Here is a 24,942-nt window from a genome sequence, read left to right as displayed (position 1 = left end):
AATTTATTTGTTCCACAGTAATAAGGTACGAAATCTTAGAAAAAGTAAATATTATTAGTAAAATGATGCAGACCGTTTCTTGGAATCTTATTTCATGTGCTGAATCTATTAATAATATTTTAATTTTTTTCCAAAGTATTAGAAATGATGAAAATTTCGAAAAGTATTTGAAAATTGCTGATGAATTATGTGAATCACTTGAAATACAACCGGAATTTCCTGTTGAAATTAATCTATGTCGACGCCATAAGCGAAAACAATTTGACTATGAAGGAGATGAGGATATTCAGTTAACTGCTAAAGAAAATTTCAAAATTAATTTTTTCTATGTAATATTGGATACAGCCATTTCATCTGTTACTACCCGATTTGAAACATTATCCAATTTCGAACAGTCTTTCGGATTTTTATATAAATTTGTTGAAATAGGAGAGGACGACATAAAAAAAAGTTGCTTCGACTTTCATAATAAATTCAAGGATGGCGAATCGTGCGACATAAACGGAGCAGAATTATACGAAGAGTTAATTTCATTGAAAATAATTATAAAAGATAGGAAACAACCCGAAGAACTCCTAAAGTATTTGTACAAACACAATTTACAAAATTCATTTCCAAATGTATCTACAAGCTTAAAACTATTATTGACCATGCCTGTATCAGTTGCGTCTGGAGAACGTAGTTTTTCTAAATTGAAAATCATAAAAAATTACCTACGTACTTCCATGACGCAAGAACGTATGAGCAATCTTTCAATTATCGCGATTGAAAGTGAAATTGCTGAATCTTTAAATATTCACGAAGCAATTGACGATTTTGTCAGTAAAAAATCCCGTAGGATTAACTTTTAATATGTACTTTATTTAATAATTGCTTCGTGAAGATTCAGCAATTTCACTTTCAATCGCGATAATTGAAAGATTGAAAGATTTCCCTAATTAACCGGTAACCTAACCGAAATAATTTTATGAAACCGGTTAATTAACCAAAAACCTTTACTATTTTCAATATCAATAAATAATACGTAAGATTTGATTTTTTAAAATCAAATAATTTTAAATTGTCACTGAGCGACACCTAGGATTTTAAATTATCGTATTCCTATGTTCTTTATGTTTGATAATTTTGTCTGTGATTATAATACCAATACCATAATTACTTTTTTTCATGTTATTATTAAAGTAAGTAAATTAATTCTATTTTGTATACCTCCCAAGTTGCAAGTCAGCCCAGATCTGCCATTGGCCACTGAGCTTTGTTATCCTAATATGTTAGTATAGATTTAAGGGTTATTCCTTGTTCTTTATGTTTGATAATTTTGTCTGTGATTATAAAACCAATACCATAATTTTTTTCATGTTATTATTTTTGTTTAAATTTTAAATAAAAAAATGTTTATTTTGTGCATTTTTTTTTCTTAAATTTCATCCAAACATATAAATCTCATAAAACCGGTTTTTAGCCGGTTTTTCTTTTCAGAAACCGGTTTTGGGAACAAAACCAATATTTTTTTTCGTTCTCGATTTCGGTTAACCAAAAACTGATTTTTTCCCCGGTTTGATGCCCTGTGTATAATAATAAACATTAAAAATTAAAGTAGTTTTTTTTAATGTTATCCTGGGGGCGGCCATACAGACTGGCACGCAGGCGGCCATATACCCAGGCACGGCCCTGATCTTGCTCGTAATAAAATGTTCAATAATATTAGCGCCACGGTTGTATTTAAAGCGCCATTACTTAACATTGGCTGTACATATAGCGCCTTTGGCTGCAATATATCTAATGAGCCGATTATTTAAAAATGATATCAATCTCAGAATGAGATTCTATCATTATCAAATGGTTTTCTCACTGAATATCGCGCCGTTTCAATTGAAATTTCGTAACGAATATTTTTTGTTTAGAAAATTATTAAATCTTTCTTAACCAAACAATTCAAAATGATTTAATATAAAGTTTTTATTGTTTTTTAGTTTTAATTTTTTAATGTATTAATCAAGATATTGTACTTTTTCTTTTTCATTGTTGATAAAGAAATTGATAATTATTAAAAATATTATTATTTATATATTTTAATGTATATTCTCATTTAATAAAATATTATTATTCGAAAGCACATTCCTTCTCTACGAGTTTCACTCCTTTTTATTTTATTACCATAAAAAATATATTCTTAACACTAGATATACCAGCGATTGAACCAGTCATTTTGACTGATACTAGTATAAGTGTCAAAAACGCAAATTATTTTTACTAACAACATATATACAGTAATATAAACTTTATAAAATTAATTCTTTAGTTATAACTAGAAAAGTCATGATATCATTACGAAAAAAAAATAATACACGTAGTAGGAATTTTAAAATGAAATACCGAAAACAGTCATTTTGACTGGTCTGGTATATATAGTGTTAAGGTGTCTTTGGGTCAAATATTTACAAAAAGCTTTGAGTTCCACACAAGAAACACTTTCGTGTAAAAAAAGACGGCAAGTAATTTAATCCTTACTCTCCACAAAAATTGAAATCCCACTAAAAATCTCCCAAAAAAAAAACAATTATTGCAGAAAATATACCTTAAACCAAAAAGCTCCAAAAATAGTAATTCCAATAAAATATCAACAAAAATACCATTTACGCAAAGGATTGAGATAATTTACAGTAGACAAGTAATTATATTTATTTCCAATAAAATTAACAACAAAGAAAGTTATTATAGATAATAAATCTCAAAAAAAAAATACCGGCAACATAAAGCAATGAAATCGCATAAATTAGGTAAGTAAAGAAAGTGAATGAATAATTATTTATTATATAAGTTTTATATATGTACTATTTGCTGGGACGGGCCAAAACCTGTAGAGCAGTAGATATTTCAAAATACAATTATTTCGAAGATTAAATATAATTCACACTTTTTGGCCCGTCCCGGCAAGTAGTACGTATATAAAACTTATATAATAAATAATTATTCATTCATTTTCTTTACTTGCCTCATTTATGCGATTTCATTGCTTTATGTTGCCGCTTGATTACTTGTCGAATTTATAAATGATTTCAATCCTTTGCGTACCTGGTATTTTTGTTTGGTATTTACTATCTGTAAACATTTTTTTGTTGATATTTTATTGGAATTATTATTTTTGGAGGTTTTTGTTTAGGGTATATTTTCTGCAATAATTGTTTTTTTTTTTGGGAGATTTTTATTGGGATTACAATTTTTTTGGAGAGAAAGGATTAAATTACTTGGCGTTTTTATTACACGAAAGTGTTTTTTGTGGAGATCTCAAAGCTTTTTGTTAATATTTGACCCAACGACATTTAAGAATATATTTTTTAAGGTAATAAAATAAAAAGGAGTGAAACTCGTAGGGAAGGAATGTGCTTTCGAATAATAAAATTTTATTAAATGAGAATATACATTAAAATATATAAATAATATTGTTTTTAATAATTATCAATTTCTTTATCAACAATGGAAAAGGAAAAGTACAATATCTTGATTAATACATTAAAAAATTAAAACTAAAAAACAATAAAAAATTTATATTAAATCATTTTGAATAGTTTCGTTAAGAAAGATATAATAATTTTCTAAACAAAAAATATTCGTTACGAAATTTTAATTGAAACGGCGCGATATCCAGTGAGAAAACATTTTGATAATGATAGAATCTCATTGTGAGATTGATATCATTTTTAAATAGTCGGCTCATTTGATATCCCACAAAAACAGACTTCGACTGTAAAAAAAAGCGGCAAGTACATAAACCATCTAGCAAAAAATAATATAGTAAAATTATCCAATTAAAAAAAGTAGTGAAATCCAAATATTAGGCAAGTGTATTTTTTCACCTTAACAAAAGTTAAATTTTTGAAAAAAAAAGTAACAAAAAAGTTACTTGCCGGGCCCGTAATGTCCATGCACAGTGGAAAATTGAATCCTGTGTGAGACTCAGCTATAGCGCAGTAGAGCAAATTTCATGTTAAAATACAGAGTGAAGTTAGCCGAACCAGAGACGATTCTATTTCTCACTGTGCATGGACATTACGGGCCCGGCAAGTAACTTTTTTGTTCCTTTTTTTTTCAAAAATTTAACTTTTGCTAAGGTGAAAAAATACACTTGCCTAATATTTGGATTTCACTACTTTTTTTAATTGGATAATTTTACGTACTATATTATTTATGCTACATGGTTTATGTACTTGCCGCCTTTTTTTACAGGCGAAGTCTGTTTTTTGTGGGATTTCATAACGTTTTGTAAGAGTATAATATTTAAAAAATTAAATAATTCTTTTAATTTTTCTACAGAATTTAAAGAAAATTTCCACACTTCTTATTTTTGAAACAGCAGGGCTTAACTAATAAAATAATATATATTAATATTGAAAAAATATCACAATCAACACATTGAATTTGTTGATATTTGTAATGCATTCTGCATTAAGGAATTTCATAATTAATGTCCCGGCAACTTGTTTAATGTTTTCTGTTTCACTATAATAAGAGTTTGATTAAATATTTCATAATCAATAAACTGTTATGTACATAGAATAAACATACATAACTCATTGCTACAATAAGCATTATATAATTAATATTATTATCATTTGAAGACATAATTAATAAATCTAAATCTATCATAGTTATACTAAAATACCAATAGCCTCATTGTAAAGGAGAAATACTCCTAATAGCGACAAATTCCTGAGTGTAATACGAAGCGCCAGACGCAGCTCGTTCACACTGTCGCCAAGGCTAAGTCCCGACACGTGGCAAATGCACTTCGACGGCAGTCGAATGTTCTAGAACAATGACGCATTTGACCATTGGGACCCGCAAATGTTACCATATAAGGTAATGTTTGACGCTGCACTTTGAGGGTAAGAGCCCCAAACGTGCAGCCCCAAAAGTCAGTTCGAGTCTACAGCTAAGAGGAACCAGTCGAATCTTTTAGGACCTTCAGTCCTCCTACCTCTTAGACTTCTCTAGGCAATCCTTTGCCTCTTAAGTACACTATTAACTAGCTCATAGCTCTGGTTATCAACTTGTATAAAGAAGAAACATTGTAAACAAAATCTCAATAAACCTTATTATACAAAAGAATTTCAAGTTTGTCGTGAATCAGCGATTGAACCACAACAAAACATACTTTCAACATATAAAAATAATTAAGTAAAATGTATGTTTTAATTAATTTACATTTTCTGTTTATCAACATTTGACTCTTTACCACCATCTGACCTTGCTAGACATCACTAGTTTCATCAACTACTTGAGTTGATATTGGGGCAAGACTGGACAAGCAATTCGCGAAGCTTTGAATAAGCTGCAATCAAGCGTATATTCAAAGCTAACATTGTCGTTTTGCATACCACGTATCTTCTTAGCACCAATTACATTCACATTTATGCTGCTAATTCTTGACAAAGGTGACATAGGAGATACATTGGCGAGTCGTTCTTATAACATTTACTGTGCCAGAGTCCTCAAATGTTCGTTTCGCTAATTTCTATACACTGTTGAAACTGGTCGGATTTCTGGTACTGCAAAATGGAGTGGAAACCATTAATTTTTGGACTGAGTTTCAATTGAAAATAAACGTGCATTTTTTCATCCATACCAATGACCAGTATACTGCCTTTGGCTTAGAATACTAGCATAGGTAACAGAGGAAAACAATCAACAGTTATTAACTCAATTCTACAGAATTTCATCCATCGAGTCTCATCCTTAAATTATGGCTGAGCAATGGATGACGTTTTTCTGGAAATTGGCTTATTCTTACTTTGCCAATCTTTCAATAATTTCATCTTTGCCTATTTCAAGTACCAGAATGCAGGAGTGAAAAGCCCAATAATTGATTCAACTCCAATAGTCAGTATGTGTGCGAACCTTCTTCCTTGGTTTTCTAATTCAATTGTACCAAATGTATTTAAGTCAAAGCACAAGTATTACTATTTGCTATAATACACTTGCACAGTGACTGTAAAATACTAAATGATAACACTATGAGTAAGCCTGAAATCAAATTCATCATTTAACAATCTTAATCTTCAAAGAAAATAAATATTTGAAGGAACATGAAGCATCTCAGTTACTTACCAGTATTTGATGTTGCCCCATCTCCATTTCCTTTATTGCTTGGTGACCTAACTTCTGTAATATATGGTTGTCTTCGCATCTTTTGTAAACATCTATTATCGTATAATTAGCATAAATCCAAACACTAGTCAACTTGTACTTTACGTAGATGAAGGTTTATCGGAGTGCTTCATATTTTCCAAACAAGCATTACTATAAATTTGTCTGAAATATTTGTTTGCATAAATGATATAACCTATCGAACAATTGATATCCATATCAGTTTAAAAAGAGAAAAAGTTAAACATAAATTTTATTAAAGATTTCCACACCTGGAAGTCGAGCATATGATTATTAAATACTTTAACAATTTCTTTCAATTAATATCCTCCTGATAATGACCGATGCACATTAATGTTGAAAGTATGCTTCTCATTGGCACAGAGTTGTAAATATTAATCTTATTTAATCCAGTCAGCTCTATCCTCATCAATGAATATGAAAATGTTCTGTCTTAATTTAATCTGAAAAAGAAATACCACAAAGTACCACAAAGTATACTACATCCTGAATTGTAAAATATAATGTTATACTTATCTAATTCGCGAATCCTTCAGTCACTGTTAATTGAATTATTTGTGATTGTAGAAATTAACAGATTCAATATCGCAACACGATGAATAACCTCACTGCATTAAATAAAAATAACCTCACAATACAATTTACACAGTTCAACATAGTCGCCTAATTGACAGTTCAAACCATATATAGTTTGGTCGTTGAGTATATTATGTTGGAAGCGTTGTGAAAATGACGTCACTTTCCTAAGCGGCCAACTTCAGCCCGGGACATACATTTTGGCTGGAAAAAGAGAAAAGGAAGGAAAAAAATGTTATTTCGGCATATACAGGGTGATTCTCTAACGGCGGGACATAGGAGATTGGTGTTAGTTGATTGTAGCACCCGGAATGATGAAATCCAAGAACCCTAATTGGTCAATATCGTATAGTGCCAACTTAAAATAGGCCATTACCAATAGTTTGATACAAAAAATGAGACCCATCCGCCATTTTGGTGTAAAAGTGTTTACACACTTTTCGTAACTAGAAGCAGAAGGAAATTAATGAGCTGTCAAAAGTAGTGATTCAGATTAATTTGTGATAAGTGTAACTTTGGCAAATAAAAGTGATGATTGTAATAAAAAGAGGAGATAGGGAAGAACTTGGTTTTCATAAGGGGGATGCATGTGCTTATAAGTTCTAGGCTTTTCGTATGCCAACGATTGTGTTACCATCGTAACTAATCCGCTAGGTGCGCTCAATGTCTTCTGGCCGGTGGGCGGTGGGGCGGTCAAATACGTAATCAACTGATCACCACGAAGAAAATCTAAATTATTTTATAAGTTTTATAATAATTTCTTATAAATGCATTGAAAGATAAATAATACTAATTGAAATAGGTCTCATATAATGACAAAAGTTAAATATGAAATAATTACATTTTTTTTATAAATTTCAGATAACATTTATTATTATAAAAAATAACAAAACGCGCGCTTATGTTTGATAAAATTTCGCAAATTTCTTCTTAATTTGACTTTTTTTCGAAAAATCTCTATTAACTTTATTACAAAACTGTCGCATCCTTATTTGCAAATAATAAGTAATAATGCGTGATACAACGTCGGTTTTATGTTCTGTGCAAGGAAAACTCAGGACGTTATTGTCTACAAACTTATTAAGTAATTTGTCAAATACGTATGGGGAATTACAATGTTCTTTAAATACTTCTTCTAATTTCAAAATAAAATGATATAATTTTATATTCGGGTGGCCGAAACTATTTGGTATCACATCGGCGGAAACGCTACTTGGCAATGACAAAATATTATTTGATGTGATTGAAATAAAATTTAAACATTGCTTACAAGAAACTTTTGATATCTGTTTCGCAACGTAACTTGTCAAACAATACACTGCACAATTCAGGACTTCTGGACTTAAATAATCATGACCATTATCTACGATGTCATAAAAATCCCAATTGTCATCCAATATAGAATTTTCAATTTTTTCTCTTATTTTTGTAGTTAAAGGAACTTGTGATTTGGATTTTTGGAAAATATTAGTAATTTCACTTAAAGAAAATAATGGAGTAGGATCGTTTGAAGAAATAGAACAATTGCCTTTCTTCGGTGGTTTTAAAATACTAAAAATGCTATGAATTTTGTACAGCTGCAGGAAGGTTAGATTTGTAGGATGGTCATTGGAACTACAGGTTTGACGAATATTCCCAAAAAATCTCTGTTGACATAATAGTAATAATAGAAAAAATATTACTAAAGCAATATATATTTCCAGATTTGAAAATCTAAATTCAATTTTGCTGTAAAGAGAATAATTTATAATTAACAGGCACACCAAGCATATACCTAAAACCCCTAAAATTGATAACATTAAAAGGCTGCTAGAAAAAAAATCCTAAAATAATAATATTATAAACACCGGGTATATGTACATATGATCGTAGTCTCGATGTATAAATCCTTTATAAAAGTCGATATAATAATTTGAGAATTAATCTTATAAATAACTTAGATTATGCTACTTATATCTTAAAAATACTAAAGAATATTAATATTTATTAATTCATACCTCAATAGGATCTTGATTTATTCTAAGAGTAGGGATAGAAATAAAATTGAACCTATTGGTTAAATAATTGATCATTTCTATCATGGAATGTAAAGATACCCTCAAACCATGAGCAGTTTGTTTTGTTAAAAAGTTATCTTTCGAAATAACACCTTTATCGACAAGTTTTTCCCATGCGTTTAATTTTTCTAAACTTTCTTGTAAAACCTACACAAAATATAAGAAATTATAAGAAGAAAAGACAATTATTATTATAGGTTTAATAAACTCAAGTTACTTTGTAATCAGCACTATGTGCAGTCACACCCTGTGATGGCGGTCTATTCAAAGCGTCAAATAGATCATTCATCCATTGACAAAACGATATGGTTGATTGACAATTGGCTAATTCTAGGCATGAATTCTTATAAAAGGTCAGTGCTTTTGCAACGGAATTACTAAATACCTACAAAATTATATCAAAAAGTTGTTTTTCCTAAACAAGTTTAATTTGAAAATTATTTAGTATAAGAAAAACCTGAACGGCTAATGAGACCCTCATTTTCGCAACATTATTTAAATTAACGTGGTGCGAAGTTAATTTATTAGCTAAAGTTTGACGGTCTTTTTCTTGGAGAATCTGTATATGTTTCCATTGTATCAAGGGTTCATCCTTATTCATCTAAAATCAAAAGAAGTAAATGAAATATATATTTTTATAAAAAATTATACAGTTGAATGTGGTGAAAACAGATTAATCACCTGCAGGTCGACGGATACTAAGCGATTTCTGATACATTTAATTAAATGTGGAGTGTCGGAGAAAACGAAGACTTTTCGGTTTTCATTTAAAGGATGATTAAAGAAACAAGAAACTGTTTCCCCATTAGAAATGTTTCCGTTTATACCGCAAACATCCCAAAATTTTCTGTTTGTAGATGCGCCGTCCGTAATAACTCCGTGTATGTAAACGCCTGCTTGTTCCAAATGTATTATACACTTCATAATTAATTGAGATAAAGTCACACCTGGTACAGGGCCGTGTGAAGCGAATACACAAACTGGTTGTGAATATGAATCGTTTATTGGCTGGAATAACATAACTAGGCCATGATTAGCTCTTTTAGTAAAATCATTTTCAGTTGAAACTTCGTTTCCAAAATCAACAAGACCTTGATAACTTAAATTTGTTGAATTGACACTTATACTTTCTCTCGTTCCCATTTCGTCGATCATAAGGACACCGTGTTTTTTATCCTCACTTTTTGTTGCTATAAATTTTTTGAAAATTTCGAAAAATGATGAATCGAAGCCACAGGAAATATTAATTGATGATAAGGACCTAAGTTAAATTATTTTATGGTTGTTATATTTTTATAATTATTAAAAAAATCGTATAACAATGCAGTAACTTACTTTCTTATTGTTCTAATACAAGGAAGAGGTAAATATTTGTTGTCCCTTAGAAAAGTATAACATTTTGGAGACTTCATGTGTACGAGCAAAGATAATAAAAGCCAAGCATCTGAATATCTTCGACCTTTTAAACTTTTAGTTTTTGACAAATGTATTATTTCATTTAAAACGACACATTCGTTTTGTGTCGATTTATTTATTTTTATAATATCATTTAATGTACTTTCGCTAACATTTTTTAGTTCCAATCGTTTTCTCTTCAATACAGATTTTAACTTTGCTACCTGGTTTATTAATCGATGTTTTGCTTTTTGTTCGACGTATACTTTTTTACGTATTTGTTCATTTTTCTTACGCTCATACGAAGATAAACCATGCAATCTTATTTTATGAGAAGCGCCTTTTTGATTTCTCCGAAACTTTTGGTTTATATTTTTTCGTATTTTCTCACAATATGTACATCTATGTAAAGGCGATAAGGACATATCATTTAGAATATACGGACATAGAACGTGTCGATAATTGAATTGGGAGTCTTTAAAAGATTTATTACTTCTATATTCAAATTGTGAAAAATAGCCGGAACAAACTTTTACAGAATTAATTTTGTCAATAGCCAATTGAAGATCATCATAGCTTTCTATTACACTTGACAATCCAAAGTTAGAACTATCAAAAGTTTTGCTTTCTAATGCAATGTCTAGTTTTAAGTGCACATTAACAGTTACGCGTTTATGTGGTAATAGTTTCAATTCATTGTTCACTATTTTACCAATCATTTGAACAAAATGAAGAGAAAGCTCAGGATCAGTTATTGTTATTCTAGACCAATTGTTAGGAGTCTTTATATACTTATCAATATCATAAAAATATATTTTGCGATCTACTACTTTTGAAACAGAGAAGCTTGTGTTATCCGTGCTGATAGATACTTCTTGAATAGTTGCATATATACCAACAGAATTATTAACATTAATAATGTTTGTCTCTTCAGTATTTTCCACAATATGATTCCCTGAATTAGTTTGCGTATTCAAACTTGACGTAGGCGTATCCAAATGATCCAGATTGTTTTGACAAAATATATTTGATTTAGATAAACTCAATGTGGGTACACTGCCATCTTTTAGTCTTGGTCTTTTATATATTGACTAGAAAAAAGTGAATGCCATTATTCCATAAGTCTATTATTGTTTTAACATAAACTGATGAATATTTAAATAATTTGCTTAAACAATTATAACTCGGCATATAATAATGCTGCAGTTTATATAGCATATATTAGAGCAGTTATTAATTCTTATAATATTATACAAAATTATATACGGTTTACTCGTAATTAATTGCCCTAACAATAAATTTAGAAAATAATTTATTAAGCTTATTACCACTCCTAAAACATTGCCAGTCGTTAAGTCTAGCAACTCACGTTTCCGTAATATATTCTCTTCTTCAAAATGTTTCTCACATACAAAATGAGAAGAAGAAATTGATTTGTCTCTATTGCCTATAGCTTTTTGCCATTGCTTTAAAAGTATAGGATTTTTTGGGGCTGAAAACATATGAGCTTTCACTGTTGAGCTATAAGTCGTTTTACAACCTACAATACAACACTGAGGCATTCTTTTTCTGAGATTATTTAGTAGGTTAAAAATATCAGAAAATATAATCAAAAATGCTATATAATTAAAATAACCAAATTTTGCTGTAAAGACGTTGGAGTTATTTGAATTCCTGTTAAATGAAGTCACAGTTATATTAGTGCTATTTGGCGCTATTTCGTAGAGAAAATTACTTATTTTATCTGCACATTACCGCTAGTAGCGTCTCCGTAACCTCCGTAAACACACTCTCGACAGTACATACGTGTAAGAAAGGGAGGGGGGCAGAAAATAACGTCATTCAGCCACAGAACACTCAGCGCCTCTAGTGTGAATTTTGAGCGGAAACAAAACTGTGGTCATTTTTCAGAGCCAGATGCACCCCCCTGGTTTTCATAAAATTTGTTATTTAATTTATTAACCATGACTGACTCAATGAGAACTTAAATATGTTTTTCTTTGATGGAAATGGATAACACCTGATAGGTCATTGTGTCCACTGGTATAACAAGAAATTTGAGTTTCTTGTTACAAAAATACACTTGATTATTAAAGAAGATGGAAACGCTGTAATGTAAGGCTTTGACTGAACTCATTGAGTCAGTCATGGTTAATACATTAAATAACAAATTTTATGAAAACCAAGTTCTTCCCTATCTCCTCTTTTTATTACAATCATCACTTTTATTTGCCAAAGTTACACTTATCACAAATTAATCTGAATCACTACTTTTGACAGCTCATTAATTTCCTTCTGCTTCTAGTTACGAAAAGTGTGTAAACACTTTTACACCAAAATGGCGGATGGGTCTCATTTTTTGTATCAAACTATTGGTAATGGCCTATTTTAAGTTGGCACTACACGATATTGACCAATTAGGGTTCTTGGATTTCATTATTTCGGGTGCTATAATCAACTAACACCAATCTACTATGTCCCGCCGTTAGAGAATCACCCTGTATATAGATAAAAGAGTATAATATCACTGGATTGCGTGAAGCGATTTTCATGTTCGTGGGCTCAAATGAAAGGGTTTTTAAAACTATTTTAAGTAAAGCTTCACTTAAATCATGACAATTGATCATTCATAGAATTAAATTGGTTTGCAAATTGGAACGGCTAAACTTGCTATATAAGTTACACGGTAGTGCTCGGCGGTATAGACATGTCATTATCTACTTTTATATGTACTTGCCGTCGAGACACTACCGTGTCTCTTGATAAATTTAAAAATGTAATTATTTTTATAATATACCAGTTTCAAATTTACTACAATTTTAAAGAAAGTAAGAGATAATTGTATTACAACATTATGAAAGATTTTGTATTCCACTCGTGTGTAAAGTAAACTTTTGCTTGCTTGTTGAAACTGCCGCACTTGCTTTCAGTTCGTACGCCAAAGTTTCTTGTTCTTGCTAAAAAGTACTGCTTTAGGCACTTGTTGAACAGATAATTTATACATCTAAATTTTTGAAACCAAACACACTGTAACCGATGAAAATATAATTTTGAGATCAGATTTTAGAATTCATGTTTCCTTAATTGATGCTATAAATTAATCATATCTTTTTTAACTCTTACCCCATCCTCAGCATTGACGTCAGCACCATGATTGATGAGTTCGCGTACAATATGAATCTTCTTCTTTGATGCTGCGAGAATTAGTGCTGTGCTACTGTTCTGTTAAACAAAAATCAAATATATTAGCCATATTTTGCAATGATACATATTTTGTCAGAAAAATTAGACACTTTTAAGTAACTTTTGCCGATATTCTTACAAATTTATATTATATTAAAAAATCAAATATTTGTTATTGTTGTGACTTAACAATATATTTATAGGGTGTAACAGCAATGATGTTTTTAATTTTAACCACACATTCTTGGGGCTAATCTAAGTAGGAAAGTCCTATACTATGACATCCGTAAAAGCATCATTGCTGAGATAAATCAATTTTAAACCGATGAATCAGGGCTTTGATTCAACGGAAAAATTACTTTACTTTCACTTTCGTTGACAGTTTCCTTTCGAAAAACAAAAGAAGTTTGGATTGCTCGACCGATCTGTAGTGTCGTACACGCATACACACAAAAACATGCAATTAAGCCGATTATTAATATTACATCCTAATGTCTTACATTACTGATCCCGGTGCTGATGAAATTCATTTTCTGCCTAGTTTTAAAAGGATCCTCGACAGCATCAATTTAGTTGAAAATCTGAGACATGAAACGGCGTTATTCGTAGAGTAATTTTCAAGTCGTTTTATCTTTTCGGTGACGCGGAATATGAACTGGTCTAAGGTAGTCTAAAAATAAGTTTTATATTAAAAACCCTATTATACGAAATCGTATTTTTTTCTGTTTTCAAAGATCTTACTATTTAATCACATAGAGCAGTTTGCTGTGTACATCATTGAAAGAGTAAAATGACTCGGAAATATATTTTCAAGTAAAGCCATCGTCTTCTCTAGAAATTTCAGCCTAAGTGAAAAGCTTGAGAGATCCCTTTAACACTTGGCATGCGGGTATACTTCGCCGCCGAATTACGCGTGCAGCGGAATGCAAAGCGTTGCCTAGCAACACAAACAATACGCATTTAATATCACACAGACGTAATAATACGTATTTAGTAGATTTGTGGTGGTTAGCAAGTACCCATCACAAATTTACTAAATACGTATTTTTACGTGACCCGCGCTCCAGTGACAGACTGCAATAAACGTAAAAATACGTTCCCCGCATACCAAGTGTTAATAATATAAATAAGCTTTTTTTCATTTTATGAAAGGACAATCCACAAAATTAAGAATAGTTTTTTCTTTATGCCATAGATTGTCCTTAGTTTTTGCCTTTTTGCATAGTGTCTGTCTAAATGGACTTGCCAATAAAACTAGCCAATTGCTAGAGCACATTCTAGTTTATAGTGAATAGAAGTATTTATGGTCACCAAAATGAAATATTTTACAATTCACCAAGCTAATCGTAATAAGCTGAGAAAGAGAAAAGCATAAGTATTTACTAACTTATCTAAAATCTTCTCGTAACAAAGAGCGTGCAAAGGATATGAATAATCATCTACAGCATTAACAAAAAATTATTCTTAATTTTGTGGCTTGTCCCTGCATAAAATAAAAAAGGCTTGTTATTCGTAGAGGGATCTCTCAAGCTCTCTACTTAGATTGAAATTTCTAGAGAAGACTATGGTTTTACTCGATAATCTATTTTTGAGTCATTTTGTGCTTCCAATGATGCAGCAAACTGCTTTATTCGATAAAACGGTGTGATTTCCAAAAACAACAAAAATACAATTTTTTATAGTACCTTTTTTAATATAATACTTATATCTTTACTATCTTAGAGCAGTTCAAATGTCGCATCACCGAATGGATAAACGACTTGAAAATTAATCTACGAATAACGCCGTGTATTATTCTCCACTCTATTCAACTAAATGCATGCCATCGCGGATCCTTTTAAAAATAAACAGAAAATAAATTTCATCAACACCAGGATCAGGAATGTAAGACATTAGGAGGTAATATTAATAATGATCGGCGTAGTTGCGTGCACAACAATAAGGATCGGCGGAGAAGTACAAACTTCTTTTTTTTTTTTGAAGGGGAACTGTTAACGAAAGTAAAAGTAATGTAATTTTTCCGTTGAATCAAAGCCCTGATTTATCGGTTAAAAATTGATTTATCTCACAGCAATGTTGCTTTTCCGGATGTCACAGTATAGGACTTCTTGACTTAGTTTATATTTAAGAATATGTGGTTAAAATTAAAAGCATCATTACTGATACACCCTGCATATATATGTCGAAAATTAAAATTCTTCTTCGTCTTCTCTTCCTGTCTTTCCAGCCAAAGTGTATGTCTCGGGCTGAAGTTAGCTGGTAAGATTATGATGATTGTCACGCATAGTTTAGTAGAAGTAAACTTACAGGGTTTCTCTCTAACAGCGGAACATAGGATTGTATTATTTAACTGTAGCAATGAGGCACTTACTATACATTATTATAATTAATAGAAGCGTAGATAATTACAATTTAATGGTTATTTTAGTTTAATTGCTTTTATTATTCAATATAAATGTCATTTTACTTAATTAATCTTGGTTACTACGTTTAATATTTAAATTAAATGGAAAACAATAATTTGTCTATAGTAAAATTTACTATAGTCAAATAACACGAAATCTCCTATGTGCCGCTGTTAGAGAAAAACCCTGTATGTAAACGTATATACTATAGTTCAGAAACCTATACCGGCATAATCCTAATATTTTGTGAAAATTACTCGGCTGGGATGATAGTGTGATATAATTAAAACTGTGGATAATTAAATAAAAGAAGGGAATTAACATGAAGTGGTCAGCAAGAGAATCAGATAAGTAACAGTGTATTGTAAAATATATTAAAATTTAATATTTGGTGATACTTTGTGGGATTTTATTTCAGGTTAAATTACAATAATGCATTTTTGGAAGATATAGTGTATTCAAAGAACTTTCATTTACCTAGAATACAAGTTGATGACCAGCACTTGAATTTGAGCTATTTGTACGATAGCAGATTTTTACAAAAGAAACAAAGACACAACCAAGTGTTACAGACCCTTAATCTCGAGAACGTTAGGTCACCAAAAAATGGAGATGGTACGAGATTAAATACCGGTAAGCAAGTGGGATAATTCATATTTTTTCAAATATTTATTTTGATTAAAGAATTCAGATTGTTAAATGATCAATTTGATTTTAGGTTTACTGGTAGTATCATCTTTTAGTACTTTAAAGTCACTGTGCAAGTCTACTATAGAAAATGGTAATGCTTGACCTTTGACTCAAGAGTATTTGATAAAACTTGATTAGGTTTCCAAGGAGGATGGTTCGCATATATTGATTGTTGGAATTGGATCCAAAAATGGTGCTTTTCTCTCCTGTATGCTGAGACTTGGCACAGGCAAATATGAAAGCGATGAAAGGTTAGCAAAGTATAAATAGCCCAATTCTGCGAAAAATGTCTTCCCTTGCTCAACCACAATTTATGGATGAGATTTGTTGTGTGAAATTAGGTAAAATTGAATTAACAATTGCAAATGGTCTGCCTCCGTTACCTACGCAAGTATCCTGAATCTCTGAGATGGTATACTGATCACTGGTATGGATTAAAAGATTAACGTTTATTCTTAATGGAAACTGAGTCCAAAATTCAATCAAGTAACACGGTAGTGTTATGAGGCAAGTAATTTAAAGATTACGAGCCGCGCGACACTACCAATTTTTACGCCAAGATTGAACCAACCTATACCTCACGATTTTTCCGATTGATATATTTTCCGATCGGTTAATTTAATGAAAATTTCAATGAAATTTTCATTATATAATGTGGATATAAGCTTTCGAATGAGACCACAAACGTTGAAATCGGTTAACGCATTGATGAAATATTCAATTTTATATTTTCAGGCAGTCGTTTTCACACAATTTCTTCCGACCGTGCTTCATGTCTTTTTCGGAATTCTCTGTCTCATTCAAACAAAGCGTATCTTCTATCCTTTAATATCCCTACTCTTCATACCTCCCATATGGCAAGAAGATCGGAGCGCAGGTGCCGCAGGCGGAAACTACTGATACTTTTGGTATGTGCAAAATACTGGTAGAATGTTGTACAATGTATTCTATTATCCCAATAAAAAAATATATAAAATACGCTCATTTAGTTATGGAAACTATTGGTTAATTTAATAAAATAAAAATGAGATACGCTCAATTAGAGTTATAGGACCTATCAGGTAGTGGAAAATTAAATATTATCACATTTTCTGTTCATAACCTCTCGTATTGTTATTATATTCTTATAAAATCATTGGCAGGCAATATATTTTTCAATAATGCAAAACAAGCATTGGAATTGAAAAAAAAATAAAAGTAATTAATTTGCATCCAATAGTTGATTATGCTGAGTATGAGCCATTTGTGCATATTAGAAAATAATTCAATTAGACAATGCTACGGAGGATGAAAAATTGGGATTTAGACCAAACAGAGGCCTGGTATTTTATACTGAGTAAGATCTATAAAACTGTAAGACAAAGATATTAAAATTTATAAATATATATTTGTTTTTTTAGACATATTTTTTTGTATTAATTTCAGATTATGGTGGAGAATTCTGTTTTTTATATGGTGATACATGGTGTTTATCTTTAACTTTAATACATTAAAATTGAGATACGTTCAATTAGTTATGAGACCTGCGGGTAATGGAAAGTGAAATGATTTCCTGTTCATAGTCTCTTGTATTGACATTATATTGTTATATAATAATTGGCAGGAAATATATTCTTCAATAATGCAACAACAAGCACCGAAATGGAAAAATAGTGAAGAAGTAATGAATTCGTATCCAGCAGCTGATTATGTTTGGTATGAGCCATTTGAGAAAATTATTAAATTAGACAATGCTACGGAGGATGATGAATTGGGATTTGGACCAAACAGAGGCCTGGTATTTTACACCGAGTAAGATCTATAAAATTGTAAGACAAAAATATTAAAATTTTTAACTTCATATTTGTTTTTTTAGATATATATTATTTTATATAGTCGATTTATGGTAGATGAAGTTAAGTTTTTATTTGACACGGTGACTGCTCTAAATGTTAGGATAAATTTTAGCATACCTTATGTAAATATTTTAAGCAATATTTATTTATTATCAAGAAGTGCAAGGAAACAAATATTTAGTTAATTAAAGCCTAATCCACATACTTTTTTGACAGATATGTGCAATGATTCTTGGAATGGAAAATATTTGCCAATTGAGAGAAGCTCTTGGTAGGCTAATGAAGGACTACAGCCTAGTTCGTTTTTATTCATTGAATATCAAAGATGAGTAAAATATAGCAGATATTAAACTTGCAATAGATAACATAATGCAATATGGAGAATATGCAGATGTCAAAACGCAAGACTGATGAACCAGATGAAAATGAGTGATAGTGCAAATAATTGTAGAATTAATATGTAACATACCAATCAGATTAATTATATATTTTATTATATTTTTCAGACAATTTTAAACTTTGGGACTAAAGTTATACATAATGTAAAGGGCAAACTTAAAATGCATAATAGCTCTCATGGTAAATCCTGCAAATTTAATTATTACACAAACTTCTATTACATGACAAAAAAATTTGCAATTTATTTACCTGATTAATCTCTTTCACAGTAAGAGATTAAATGCTAAAATTGCATTGAGCTATAAAGTTCAGTATGAAATTCTTATAATAAAACTTCTTAACCAAGGGGTTCAGTAACTATAACGAGTAGAACAACTGCGAGTACGAGTCGCTGTCGTAGCAAAACTAAATATTAAAAGATTAATGAGAATTAGCAGATAACCTTTAAAATGTATCTAAAATGGTCACACTTCACGGAAATCTCATAAAAATTATAAATTCTTCTTAATCCCACAAAAAACAGACTTCACCTGTAAAAAAAGGCGGCAAGTACGTAAACGACCTAGCATAAATAATATATTAAAATTATCCAATTAAAAAAAGTAGTGAAATCCAAATATTAGGTAAGTGTATTTTTTCACCTTAGCAAAAGTTAAATTTTTGAAAAAAAAAGGAATAAAAAAGTTACTTGCCGGGCCCGTAATGTCCATGCACAGTGAGAAATAGAATCGTCTCTGGTTCGGCTAACTTCACTCTGTATTTTAACATGAAATTGGCTCTACTGCGATATAGCTGAGTCTCACACACGATTCAATTTTCCACTGTGCATGGACATTACGGGCCCGGCAAGTAACTTTTTTGTTCCTTTTTTTTTCAAAAATTTAGCTTTTGTTAAGGTGAAAAAATACACTTGCCTAATATTTGGATTTCACTACTTTTTTTAATTGGATAATTTTACTATATTATTTATGCTAGATGGTTTATGTACTTGCCGCTTTTTTTTACAGTCGAAGTCTGTTTTTGTGGGATATCAAATGAGCCGACTATTTAAAAATGATATCAATCTCACAATGAGATTCTATCATTATCAAAATGTTTTCTCACTGGATATCGCGCCGTTTCAATTGAAATTTCGTAACGAATATTTTTTGTTTAGAAAATTATTATATCTTTCTTAACGAAACTATTCAAAATGATTTAATATAAATTTTTTATTGTTTTTTAGTTTTAATTTTTTAATGTATTAATCAAGATATTGTACTTTTCCTTTTCCATTGTTGATAAAGAAATTGATAATTATTAAAAATAATATTATTTATATATTTTAATGTATATTCTCATTTAATAAAATTTTATTATTCGAAAGCACATTCCTTCCCTACGAGTTTCACTCCTTTTTATTTTATTACCATAAAAAATATATTCTTAAATGTCGTTGGGTCAAATATTAACAAAAAGCTTTGAGATCTCCACAGAAAACACTTTCGTGTAATAAAAACGGCAAGTAATTTAATCCTTTCTCTCCACAAAAATTGTAATCCCAATAAAAATCTCCCAAAAAAAAACAATTTTTGCAGAAAATATACCCTAAACCAAAAACCTTCAAAAATACTAATTCCAATAAAATATCAAGAAAAAAATGTTTACAGATAGTAAATCCCAAACAAAAATACCACGTACGCAAAGGATTTTGATAATTTACAGAAAGACAAGTAATTATATTTATTCCCAATAAAAGTAACAACAAAGAAAGTTATTATAGATAATAAATCTCAAAAAAAATTACCGGCAACACAAAAGATTTAAATCACTTATAAATTCGACAAGTAATCAAGCGGCAACATAATGCAATGAAATCGCATAAATTAGGCAAGTAAAGAAAGTGAATGAATAATTATTTATTATATAAGTTTTATATACGTACAGCTTGCTGAGACGGGCCAAAACGTGTAGAGCAGGAGATATTTCGAAATACAACTATTTCGAAGATTAAATATAATTCACACTTTTTGGCCCGTCCCGGCAAGTAGTACGTATATAAAACTTATATAATAAATAATTATTCATTCACTTTCTTTACTTGCCTAATTTATGCGATTTGGTTGCTTTATGTTGCCGTTTGATTACTTGTCGAATTTATAAGTGATTTTAATCCTTTGTGTTTCCGGTATTTTTTTTTTGAGATTTATTATCTATAATAACTTTTTTTGCTGTTACTTTTATTGGGAATAAATATAATTACTTATCTACTGTAAATTATCTCAATCTTTTGCGTACCTGGTATTTTTGTTTGGGATTTACTATCTGTAAACATTTTTTTGTTGATATTTTATTGGAATTATTATTTTTGGAGGTTTTTGTTTAGGGTATATTTTCTGCAATAATTGTTTGTTTTTTTTTGAGATTTTTATTGGGATTACAATTTTTGTGGAGAGAAAGGATTAAATTACTTGCCGTTTTTTTATATACGAAAGTATTTTTTGTGGTGATTGTTTTTACTCCAATTTGCAGCACCAGGAGTCCGACGAGTTTCACGCTCGTAGAAGTTTACAAGACGAGGATCTGAAGATTCTGGCACAGGAAACGTCGCAGCGATGATGACTCGCCAATGTGTCTTCCATGCTACACTTGTGAAGAGTTAGCAGCAGCATAAGCTTAATTCTAAAAAGAAACATAGTATACAAAGCGATACTGGCAGCTTCGATTATATGCCTAATTACGGCTTAATCGAGACTGCGAATTGCTTGCCTAGTTTTGCTCCGCAGTATCATTCTAATTAGCTGATGAAACTATGGAACTCTGGCAAAATTAGATGGGTAAAGAGTATCCTGGCTCATTTAGTGAGGTGTATTGGTAGTGTATGCGCGTGAAGAGCTGATGATTAAAATTTCATGAAGCAGCAAGGTGAATGGTCAAGATGAAGAACCTTGTCGATCAGCTATGTGGGCATAATTACTGCATTTCAACCTCGAGGTTAAACAACTAAATTTCTTAGAAGAATTAATTTTTAATTATGCTGAGATTACGTCTATGTCTCATCTGCCACTATGGATGTTGCTCATAATCGTCAAAGAAACAAATGCAGCACAGCCAACCAAATATAAACAGGATTATAATGAATTGTTTGATAGGAATGCGTATGAGGGGGAATCATTGCATGATATGTTGCAGGAAGAGTACGAAATTTCGCAGCAAAAAGATAGAAAGTTTTCAGTGCACTAAAGGCAAAGATTTTCACACTTTACTCCTAGACAAAGGTAGAATGCTGTCTCAACTTTCAACGCACACTTATCTAACTGGCTTATCGAGCCTTCATCAAGTGTATCTTCTTGTATTGACTGTTCTGTGTCGACTTGTAAATATATCTATATCAAGCATTGAAAAACTGGTTATTAAAAAAATATACTTTTTATTCCATCCAGCATAATGGACTAAATACTTAATTTGCTTTTCCTTAGTCATTGATGATTTTAAACATTTAACTTCATATCTTAACGGTCCGTGAAAGCATAAGACTTTTTCACCTGTAAAATGTTAAATTCAGATACTAAATATAAACATTTATTACATTGAAATAAAGCTTTAAAAACTTTAATCGATTTCATCTTCTTTTACCTTCATGAAATTTACAGTTAGGTGACATTTTAATAAATGTTTTGCAGTACACAGGAGCACAGAGTTACAACGCTACGAGATCCCACAAACCCTTTGTTGTCACGAAGCTGAAGCTAGCGGCCGATTGCTAGCGGCGGATGCGAGCATTATTGTCATAACTGTACACGTACCATGTTATGCGCCGCGTAAGTAGAAAACGTATATTCTCGCTAGCGCGCCGTATGTAGTCAGACACACTCTACGTATCCATGCATGATGCGCGCAACTAAAGAACACTCAATATTATCTAAACCAAACCCTTGATAAAAATAAAAAAATATGCATCTTCTTCCTTATTTGATAACGAAGAGATTTATATATGTTAAAAAGTGGCCCGAGCAACGGAAAGTCTTTAAAAAAATTATAGAATTACGAATTTCGCTGTGAAATCTGTTTCCTCATGTATACATCATCGGCTGTTGCACTCAAGGAAATTCCACAGGCTGATAAAAAAATAAGCATCTTCGTTATGAAATAACGAAAAAGATAGATATAGTTTTTATTGGCTAAGGAATTTCCTGTGGCTAGCAGCGGAGTAAAACTTAAGCAAAACGTAGAGAAATTTGAAAAAATGTCGCGTATTCTAAGCTTCTATAATTTTTTTCGGCAAGTTCCTTGATCAGTTCCACTTTTTAACCTATATGGTTCTTTTCGTTACATAATAAGGAAGAAGATACTTATTTTTTGATCCGGATGAGGAGTTTCCTTGAGTGCAGCAGCCGATGATACGTACACGAAAACGCAGATTTCACAGCGAAATTCGTGTTTCTTTAATTTGTTTAAAGACATTCGTTTTCCCGGGCCACTTTTTAACATATATAGATCTCTTCGTTATCAAATAAGGAAGAAGATGCATATTTTTTTATTTTTATCAAGGGTTTGGTTTAGATAATATTGAGTGTTCTTTAGTTGCGCGCATCATGCATGGATACGTAGTGTGTCTGACTACATACGGAGCGCTAGCGAGAATATACGTTTTCTACTTACGCGGCGCATAACATGGTACGTGTACAGTTATGACAATAATACTCGAATCGGCCGCTAGCTTCAACTTCGTTTTGTTGTCAACATTACGGAGCTAAAAACGAGGGACAATTGCGTAGCATTATTTTTCGTCCGATTTCAATGTTTTTGAGCTTATTAGAATCGTTAGGACTCGCACCTTATGTTATTAAAAAGCCGTATTTTTCACACAAAAAACAGAATAAAATTGTTGAAAAATTTTCATTAATAATACATAAACGTAAATTTAATCGAAAAATCCGACTTTTTTATGACAAGGTGCCAGACGTAACTATTCCAATAAGCCCAAGAACATTGAAATCGGTTAAGAAATAGAGCCGGTACAATTATCCCGCGTTTTTGAGGTGGACAAAAACAAAAAATTTTCAGAATAGAAGCTAGCCTCCTAATCCTTTCGCGGCTCACGCTAACGTGTTCTCCCAATCTAGCATAAAAGTTTATTGTGCGAAAGCTTTCCTATCACTTACGCTATTCCCTAATCTGTAGCTACATAAAAATATCGCTAAAATAATATTAAGAACATTTCATTTTGAAGATATAATCCAAATTGTTCAAAATGTAATTATCAGTTTGAAATAAAATTGTAGAAAAGGTGATTTCGTAACGCTTAAAATTAGGCATACGACAATACGCGGTACAATTGTACAGTCGTATTTTTCAACAGAATTCTATGAGAATAGTCGTAATTAAAGCCACTTTTCATGTAGACTGTTCTAAAAACCTCGCATATTCAATAAAGTTTATAGTTTTTTAGTCATGAACGATTGAAATTGCACGGCGCAAATACACATTTCATCTTTCACGTAGATCAGCTGTTGTTTACGTCCATCTTCAATCGTTTATAACAAAAACTATAAGCTATATCGAAAATGCGAGCTTTTTAGAACAATCTACGTGAAGAATGGCTGTAGTTATGAATGGTCTCATCAAATTCTGTTGAGAAATATGACTGTACCATTGTCCCGCGGTTAGACGTAATTTCAGGTCTTTTTTGAAAAATTGGTAATCCTACATTGTAAAATGTTATGGCCCGCTGTAAAGTGGGAAATAGGATTTCCAACAAGACCACAAAAAATCTGAAAATGGTCAATTTGAGTTGGCAGCCTTGCGAAGTAGCTCTGCCGGCTGATAGGGTGGTAAAACGTTTGCAAATGCAATACTGGAAATCTAAGGATTCGAAGCCAAAACAGCAGTGATCATTCTAAATAGACGACAATTCCACGTAAAAATGATAAATTACCATATAACTTATCTAGTTTATCTTCTGAGTATCTTCATTTCGAGCTTCCGAACATGAAAACTACTCTTTTGACTTCGAATTCTTAGGTTTCCACCATTGCATTTGCAAACGTTTCATCGACCAGAGGGCAGGCTACTTCGCAAGGCTGCCAACTCAAATGAACCATTTTCAGGTTTTTTTGTTGATTTGTTAACAATCCTACTTTCCACTTTACACCGGCCCTATCTTACGGACTTTGATGGGGCTCACCCTAAACTATATTAAGTTAAATATGCTATATTTTACGTTATATTTAATATAGTATAATTAATTGGGCC

The 24,942-nt window shown here is 31.1% G+C and overlaps 1 protein-coding gene and 1 long non-coding RNA gene across 4 annotated transcripts in view; one reads left to right on the top strand and one right to left on the bottom strand.

The window, feature by feature from the left end:
- The window catches only part of Arms (Ankyrin repeat-rich membrane spanning), a 295,457-nt gene that overhangs the window by 145,509 nt on the left and 125,006 nt on the right, over nucleotides 1-24,942 (bottom strand). For all 3 annotated transcript variants that reach the window (XM_066729126.1, XM_066729125.1, XM_066729124.1), the window contains one exon: nucleotides 13,320-13,418. In XM_066729126.1, coding sequence (XP_066585223.1) covers nucleotides 13,320-13,418 — 99 coding nt within the window. The remainder of the gene's footprint in view (nucleotides 1-13,319; nucleotides 13,419-24,942) is intronic.
- LOC136774416 (uncharacterized) lies at nucleotides 17,913-18,595 on the top strand. The gene is made up of 3 exons (XR_010822804.1): nucleotides 17,913-18,003; nucleotides 18,078-18,282; nucleotides 18,526-18,595. It is a non-coding gene; the product is annotated as an uncharacterized lncRNA (long non-coding RNA).

Source organism: Prorops nasuta, unplaced genomic scaffold (assembly GCF_024137725.1).
Source record: "Prorops nasuta isolate Cenicafe-Biocafe unplaced genomic scaffold, Cenicafe_Pnas_1.2 PNAS00006, whole genome shotgun sequence".
Taxonomy (NCBI): Eukaryota; Metazoa; Arthropoda; class Insecta; order Hymenoptera; family Bethylidae; genus Prorops; species Prorops nasuta.
Note: the sequence above shows the minus strand (reverse complement) of the source record. Positions and strands in the feature narration are given on the sequence as shown.